The sequence below is a fragment of the Homarus americanus genome, unplaced genomic scaffold, assembly GCF_018991925.1.
Source record: "Homarus americanus isolate GMGI-L3 unplaced genomic scaffold, GMGI_Hamer_2.0 scaffold2539, whole genome shotgun sequence".
Classification (NCBI taxonomy): domain Eukaryota; kingdom Metazoa; phylum Arthropoda; class Malacostraca; order Decapoda; family Nephropidae; genus Homarus; species Homarus americanus.
The window spans coordinates 785,468-793,799 of record NW_024725489.1 but is presented as its reverse complement, the minus strand read 5'-3'; the positions used below and the strand labels follow the sequence as shown (position 1 = coordinate 793,799).

At 46.8% G+C, this 8,332-nt stretch overlaps 1 protein-coding gene across 3 annotated transcripts; it reads left to right on the top strand.

Moving 5' to 3' along the window:
* The first annotated feature begins 132 nt into the window (after nucleotides 1–132).
* Nucleotides 133–6,691, top strand: LOC121864919. 3 transcript variants are annotated; one of them, XM_042364115.1, is made up of 3 exons: nucleotides 133–316; nucleotides 4,539–5,551; nucleotides 5,680–6,691. In XM_042364115.1, exons 2-3 carry the CDS (start codon nucleotides 5,117–5,119, stop codon nucleotides 6,475–6,477), a joined length of 1,233 nt encoding a protein of 410 aa, XP_042220049.1. In that variant the 5' UTR covers nucleotides 133–316; nucleotides 4,539–5,116; the 3' UTR covers nucleotides 6,478–6,691. The 3 variants fall into 3 exon arrangements, with proteins under 3 accessions (XP_042220049.1, XP_042220048.1, XP_042220050.1); XM_042364114.1 differs by having other exon boundaries at nucleotides 133–417; XM_042364116.1 differs by lacking the exon at nucleotides 133–316 and adding an exon at nucleotides 409–546.
* Nucleotides 6,692–8,332: the final 1,641 nt, after the last annotated feature.

The following is an 8,332-nucleotide window of genomic DNA, read 5'->3' as shown; positions in this document are numbered from 1 at the left end:
GCAACAGCGGCGGAGAGTTGTACCAAACCTCTGACCTATGACGGGGACCAGCACAGTTGTCGGCCCCGGGTTGGTTAAAGTTCAGAGCTGGCGTAGCGCGGTAAGCGGACACTCACACTCACTCACTGAGGGAGTGGCTGGCCAGTTGTGGTGTGTGTTGGTGTGACAGTCGGACGCAGACTCTCAGGACCACATGACACACCACCAGTGTTATTTATCGGTTTGTGGAGAAGTGATCCTCTCCCCGCGCCCCCCACCACACCTCAACTACAGTGACAATTAAACCCTCGTCTACAGTGACTTAACCTAACCAGCGGTACTACAGTGTCGATATAATAGTTCATACACTTTACCTCATCTGCCAGTGAATGTCTCCCTGGCTGAGGCACTTGTCCACTTCTTCCTCCTGGCAAGTGTGTGAGTGAAGGTGTCAGTCCATCAACCAGTACCGCAGTGTTAAGACGTGTCCACCACAGTAGTTGACGAGTGTGTAGTGTGTCCAGTGGCTCCCCCGTAGTGGCCTGCAAGTGGGATATAAAAGTGACAGTGAGTTATGTTTACAGCCTCCGTGCACCACCTCGTCAGTAGCTAAGGAACTCTGAGCCACAGCTACGAGGAGGCAATGTGTGATGGTGATAAGTGGTAAAATATTCGATAATAAAGAGTGACGAAAACTTAACGTGTGTGTGTGTGTGTGTGTGTGTGTGTGTGACCGATGAAAGTGAAACTGAACGATGCAATCTCAAACAACCTTGAAATTCCAAACACGTAGCCTTAATAATAATAATACTGATAATAATAATTCTACATCTCCCTTGATCTTTCTCTCTCTCTCTATCTCTCTAACTATCTCTCTATCTATCTCTCTGTCTCTCTCACCTTATATCTGGGTTGAGAGATCGTGACTGTCTTAACATTTCGGATCACAACGAAGCCTTACGACATCTTTCCCGCATCTCGCTGCATGACTCGACAGATATACAAAGTCGATGTGATATTTCGTAACTAGAGTGGACCTGAGACACATTCAGACATAACAGAGTGGACCTGAGACACATATTGAGACATATTAATCAATTCGGATATAACGGATGGTTAGTAATCTTAGTTTTCTTCAAGATTAATTAATTAGATCACCTGAAAGTTACATACCTTAATTAATTTCACCTGAAGATTAACCATCCTAACGCTACCTCGGGGTTAGGTTAGGTTAGGTTAGGTTAGGTGGTTAACTTTTAATGATTAGGTTAATGTTAGTAAATAGTGGGTGGCAGACGGCAGGTATCATGGGTGGCAGATTACAGGTAACACAGGTTGGTAATGGGTAACAGACGACAGGTAAAAATATCAGCAAAAACATTTCTCAAGGCTTTTGTGTGTGTGTCCGGCACTACACACACACACACACACACACACACACACACACACACACACACACACACACACACACGTTCTGTTCTTATAATCATCTCAATCATACATCAATAAATAATCCCAAATCATTCTGTAGTTAGCATCAGTGACCACCTGTAGATGAGGGGTGGGTGGGGGGTAGTAGGAAGTGGGATAGAGAGATGGGAGGGTTGAGTATGGGAGGGGGAGGAAGGGGTGGGAGGGAAGGGGTATGGTTTAAGTGAACATGTGGCTTAAGTGATTAGTTAACTGTCGTTTCGCTTAATGTTACTCGTTGTGGGTCATCAGATGCCATTAGGTGTGTGACGTGAACTAATTAAATCGACTTCTTAGACCGGATACCACTTCTTCTTCTTCTTCTTCTTCTTCTTCTTCTTTTTACTCTTCTCTTCCTCTTTCTCCTTCACCTTTTACCTCCTCTTTCTCTTCCTCTTCCTCCAACACCTTCTCTTACCCCTTCCCTCTACTCTCTCTCCTCCCTCCCTCTCTCCTCCTCCCCCTCTCTCTCCTCCTCCCCCCTCCCTCTCTCCTCCTCCCCTCTCCTCCTTCGCCTTGCTTATCATGACACTTTCAGTTGATTTTTTTTGTACGGGTTGTGTAAGAGTCTGAGTCACTCTCGCTCTCAATCTCTCTTTATTCTCTCTCTCTCTCTCTCTCGCACACACACACACAATACAGGCATTAGCATCGTAAGGTCAGTGGTATAACTCTAGGCGATTGCCGCTAAAAAGTGCCAACCAGAGTGCCAATTAAAGGTCAGTGCAGTGGGTGGTGCCTTAAAACAGGTCATCACCACTCACCACCACACTCAGGTCATCACCACTCACCACCACACTTCACCACCATTCACTCATAACCTAACCTAACCTAACCTAACCTAACCTAACCTAACCTAGTATTTTATGAAGACAATTTATTAAGTCAATTCCTCAGTTTATCAAGCCGGTATCATCAAGCCATTTTATCAAGTCAGTTTACTAAGTCAGCTTCTCAAACGTGTTCTTACAGCAACGAGGAAGCCAGACTCACTAACCTTCAACAACATGTAAAGTTAAACTGAGAGAAGATACGTTTATTTCCCTGTGAAAGTGAAACTAGATGAGGTTAGGTTAGGTTGGGTTAGGTTAGGTTAGGTTGGGTTAGAAAAGGCCTCCCACCCCCTTAGAGACGGTGTGGATATAGTACACTGGAGGCGAATATCGAACCAGGAACCCTTTGTACAGGAGGCGAGTGTTGTGTCTACTTAACCACACGTGAGGGAAAAACCCGAACTACGAATCTTGTCCAGGGTGATCCAAAAGTCCCTGTGCACCTGGTATAAATAACACTAGAGTTCTTTTTTTGTTATATCTACTTTGTTATAAACCTTTGTTCTATTTACACTTAATATTAGAAATGTTCATAGTCAATTTTAGAAGTTTATTATCATTTTCAACCCTCACTGTATATAGAAAAAAGTATATAATTATGTAGATATTAACAAGGAGGAACAATAGAGTTTTTTATACCAGGTGCACAGGAACTTTTTGATCACTTCTTATACTTTTTTTTTATGTATCTCTAGGAATTACGTTTTGTTTTTTCCTCGTCCCACGGTATATCGGGTCTGTCGGGTCTGTCTGTCGGTCTGTCGGTGGTCAGAAGCTAAATAAGGAACCTCAAGAACTTACCTGCACTTTAATTTAATGGCATTTACCTGACAAAAAAAAAATTAAAAATCCGCTTCAAATGTTTTCATAATGCTTCAAAATCTCTCCTTCGACCGACACCTTATTGAGCGATGCATTATGGGTATATGTATCGGTCACTGTGTGTTTAGGGTGTGTTCATGGACCCCAGAACTCCCCCCCCCACCCCCATCCCCCACACAGGACCCCCACCATTACCCCCCCCCTCCCTCCACACCTGTGACATAAAAACCCAGGTGAGCTCATTAGTCCCCAGGTAAACCATGACATCACTACACGCCTAAAAGCATCATTGTACAGGTTAACTTCTTGTGGTCTATATAAAACATAAAATATTTATAATTCAGGCGATAAAAAAAAAAAATTGCTGCGCGTTGAGCAGTCGTGAGCCAATAACATTCTTGAGGTATTGTAGTTAGCTGAGTCGCAATAGTTACTTCGTCAGCGTTCCTTCTGCAGGTGTGGTGCTAGAGGTTAGGTGTACACGACAGGTGGAGGATGTACAAGACGGTCATTCAGAATTAGGGTGTCTAATCTTCAGGTGAATTAAACTGGGGTGATTAATCTTCAGGTAATACCTCTAACAGTATCTATCACACGAAGGTCAAAACTACAAGATTCCACAAAACAAAAAAACTAGTTTAACTTCTATAAACGCGAGGTGGTGGCGCCATCTGTGGGTTGGATTATCATTAGTTTGGGCAGGGAGATGCATTTACGGTCACTAATGTTAAGTTTCGCTTCTCTTAACTGACATCTCTCACCCTGGGCTGTAGCATTGCTCTTGTTTAGAATTGGTGATGATTTTACTTTAACCTAACCTAACCTAACCTAACCTAACCTAACCTAACCTAACCTAACCTAAAAAAACACTCAAAACATCAAGTATCAGTTTCACCAGCAACATGTCTTGTGGGTTGAGTCTATGTCACCACACAAACGCCCACAGCTATGAACTAACCTTTAAGAAACACTCATTACTACCTCGTGTTAATTACCCTCAAGAAACCATTAAATATTGCTCAAAATCAATCTAGGATCAAGGTTACTGTGTGTGTGGGAGGAACCAGGGCACGGTGGGTGGTGAAAGCTATTACATGGTGTTCTACTTGTTGTTTATATATTCGTGTTAGGTTAAGTTAGGTTAGGTTAGGTTAGGTTAGGTTAGGTTAGTGTGTGTGTGTGTGTGTGTGTGTGTGTTGCAGTAAGACTCTTGATATATACAGGATTCGTGTTTTTACTTGACCAAATTTTAGTTCAGATATCAAGTGTTACTGAGGACGTACACACACACACACACACACACACACACACACACACACACACACACACACACACAGGGCAGGTATATATTAAGGAGGAAAAATAATCGTCCCTGTAATATTATCTCACGTTAATATGTATTTGCTTAGTTCTTATGTGTGATTCTCTTAACAGTGTTGATCTGCTGTTGTTTGTGATATACTATACATGAACTTGGCTTCAGCTAAAGACGAAACTCTGAAAATGTAAACAGTGATCAGAACACACCTGCAGTGATCAGAACACACCTGCAGTGATCAGAACACACCTGCTGTGATCAGAACACACCTGCTGTGATCAGAACACACCTGCTGTGATCCAAACACACCTTCAGTGATCAGAACACACCTGCAGTGATCCGAACACACCTGCTGTGATCCGAACATACCTGCAGTGATCCGAACACACCTGCAGTGATCCGAACACACCTGCAGTGATCAGAACACACCTGCAGTAATCCTAACACACCTGCAGTGATCGGAACACACGTGCAGAGGAACGCTTCATGAGTGAGAGTGATGGACGTAAGTGAGATGTTAAATAGGTGTTGCCCAAGAGGAGTCAGGAGTGAAGGACCTCAGTAGTGTGAGGGAGAGTAGTGAGGGAGAGTTGGTGAGGGAGAGTAGTGAGGGAGAGTAGTGAGGGAGGGATGTGAGTCCTCTCTCAGTTGACAACAACACCACCAGCGCCTCCAGGAAGGTAATGGGTCGGGGATGTCGTTGCCAGACTCCTCGTCCTGCCACCACTGCCACATCCACGCCCCCATCCCCGCCAGGGACCTCAAGCGGACACATCCCCTCAGGACAAACTTCGTTGAAAAAGTCGAAGATGTTCCCGCGACACAGAACAACGTGCCGCCTAAAAGCAGCTTCAAGAAGAACGTGTCCTTCCTCTACAGGAAGATAAACAAGAGGGGCAATAAAAATATAGCAAAAGGAAGTCAGACTAATGTGTCCATCCCAATACCTCCTCCTCCTCCTCCCTCAGCAGTGGTCGATGGCCGCCCTGCGGTAGTTGTTGACTCTCTGCCCTTAACAGTCAGACAGGGTCAAAGGTCAGTAGTACCTCTCACAAGAAGACAGCGGCGTCGAGGCCGAGGCCTGGCAGGACTGCAGGCAGTTTTGCTTGTCGGTGCCTACGCCCTACTGGTAAGACAGCTCACGGTCAACACCTCCCGCATTATGTAAACAAACTATTTTTTTCTATAAATTATTTCAGGTAGTTGGTGCAGATGTAAACAAATGTTCTAATGAGTTATTTTTTGTTTGGTTGACAGTTAGTGCTGGCCGTGGTGATCGGCGTCGTCCTCAGCCAGGGTTCTCCCCTTCGGCAGCGTCGGGTTCAAAACTTTGCACAACCACGCCGTCCCGTCTTCAATGATGCCTCTCTTGCTCCAGTCAGGGCGAGCCGCCCTCGCTTCGCTGATTCCCCCAGGGGAGGTGGACGCTTTCCTCAGCCGATTCCCGCTCCTCGTGCATCTGTCGCACCTCGTCCACCACCAACCACCACCGCAGCGCCGGACTACGATTTTGATTATTACGACAACACCCAAGACGTGGTGCTCCTCCCTAACCCCGTAACCGCGCCTCGCCCTTCCTTTGCTCCACAACCTTCATCGTTCAGACCAGCACAGGCAACCAGCGACCCGAGGCGTCCTTCATCACAGGCTCCCCGCAGGACCACTGTGCCGCTGGCTAACATCGACACTGACTTCAGCCTTCGTGATGAACAACCAATTCGCGGCCGTAAGGAGCCTGCGGTAAAGATCCTGAGGTCTTGGTCTCACCAGAACGCCGACGGCACGTTCTCCTGGGGCTACGAGAACGACGACGGCTCCTACAAGAACGAAACCCGCGGCCTGGACTGTGTGGTGCGCGGCGTGTACGGCTACATCGATAAGGAGACTGGCGAGACTCTCTCCTTCCCCTACGAGTCCGGCAACCCTTGTGACCCTGACGCCCCCTCCGACTATTTCTACGACTACGACGCCAACACCATGCAGGGCTTTGCTCAGACTCAGGTCCCGAGTCAACCTAGAGCTAACCCTAGACCCCAACAACCACGCCAGGGTTGACCGCCGTCACCGCCCCTTACAGGAAGCATGACGGCCTCCCCTTCCTCTTACTTTTAGCCTAAGATAACTCTCTACTGGTGCGGGTCACAGCTCCAGGGTGTGGTAGAGGCTCTTCTCACTACACCTGTCCTGCACTGTCCTGTCAACTGTTGATGGATATATTACCTGTATATTTATCGTCCGTTATACCTTCACAATAAAGTGTAATTGTATATATTGTGTGTTAATGCCATCCACTGTGTGCGCACCTCCATTAGGACACCTCCATTAGGATACCTCCTGGACACCTCCATTAGGACACTACATTAGGACACCTTCATTAAGACACTCATTGGGACACCTCCATTAAGACACCTTCATTGGGACACCTCCATTAGGACAACTCCGTTGGGACACTCCATTGGGACACCTCCAATAGAACTGCCTCCATTAGGAAACCTCATTAGAACACCTCCATTGGACACTCATTAGCACACCTCCATTAAGACACTCATTAGACACCTCCATTAAGACAATTAAGACACCTCCATTAAGACACCTCCATTAGGACACCTCCATTAGGACACCTCCATTAGGACACCTCCATTAAGACACCTCCATTAGGACACCTCCATTAGGACACCTCCATTAGGACACCTCCAATAGGACACCTCCATTAGGACACCTCCATTAAGACACCTCCATTAGGACACCTCCATTAAGACACCTCCATTAAGACACCTCCATTAAGACACCTCCATTAAGACATATTGAGATAAAAATGGCCCATTATAACTTGTCCAGGGCTAAAGTTATATTAAAATAAAAAAAAAGTCCCAGATGAAAATGTCAATCATCAACATAATGTATTAAAATACTACAATAATAATGATGATGACGATGATGATAATAATGATGATGATGACCAGGTTTCTCACAATTGTTCATCTTTTAGTCTCAGCTGGATGAGACGTCGAGCACACACACAAAAATAATACAAATTATCACTATCCTTAAAGGTTTACTCCAAGGTAAGTTTCTCTGGACACATTTGCCCTTATATGTTGAAGGTATTTGCCCTGTGGCTGACGGGGTGAAGTACTGTGTGTCTCCGCGGCTCTACACAAGCTTTTTCTCTAACACGTAATCACCTTGATGTCTGCCTGAATTAATGTGTCTCTCAGGTGTAGTGAGGAGAGAGAGAGAGAGCCATCACCTTCCCTCCCTCCCTCACCATCATCAGGAAGGTCGTGTTCCTCACATGTCCTCACCTCCGTCATGCACCACCCTGGCCTGCTGACCCCTCACGAGGCCAGGACACGCCCACCACCACGCCCACCACCTCCTCCTCCTCCTTCACCGTCCATTTTTCCCTCTCCTTCCTCACTCGTTCTTGACCTGTGATCCTGAGTCGTTCTCGAGGCAAGACAACAGAGGGTCTTTACTCACCCTCTCACCTTACACTAATTAAATGTACAGGTGTGGCCCAGAAGCAAGGTGATCCAGAGGCAAGTATGGTCAAGCAGCGAGGTGGCCCAGCAACAGGTGTGGCCCAGCATTAAGTTTGGCCCAGCAGCAAGGTGTGGCCAAGCAACAGGAGTGGTCAAGCAGCATGGAAACAACATCACGTTTATGCGGTGCGTTAGGGAGGTGGTAGAGGGGGGGGAGGGAGGTGGGTGGGTGAGGGGGGGGAGGAGGTAGGGTGGTAGAGGGGGGAGGAGGTAGGGAGGTGGTAGAGGGGGGGAGGAGGTAGGGTGGGTGGTAGAGGGGGGAGGAGGTGGGTGTAGAGGGGGGGGGAGAGGTGGGTGGTAGTCCATGCCACATAAACAGGTCAGCGAGGCACCGACCGGCATACAAACTATACCATTACTCCACA

Bases quoted from the DNA above. Each gene is read 5' to 3' on its own strand.
- LOC121864919 (XM_042364115.1), top strand. From the start codon at position 5,117: ATGTCGTTGCCAGACTCCTCGTCCTGCCACCACTGCCACATCCACGCC. The intron at 5,552-5,679 runs GTAAGACAGCTC...TTTGGTTGACAG, and splicing joins TCGGTGCCTACGCCCTACTG to TTAGTGCTGGCCGTGGTGAT.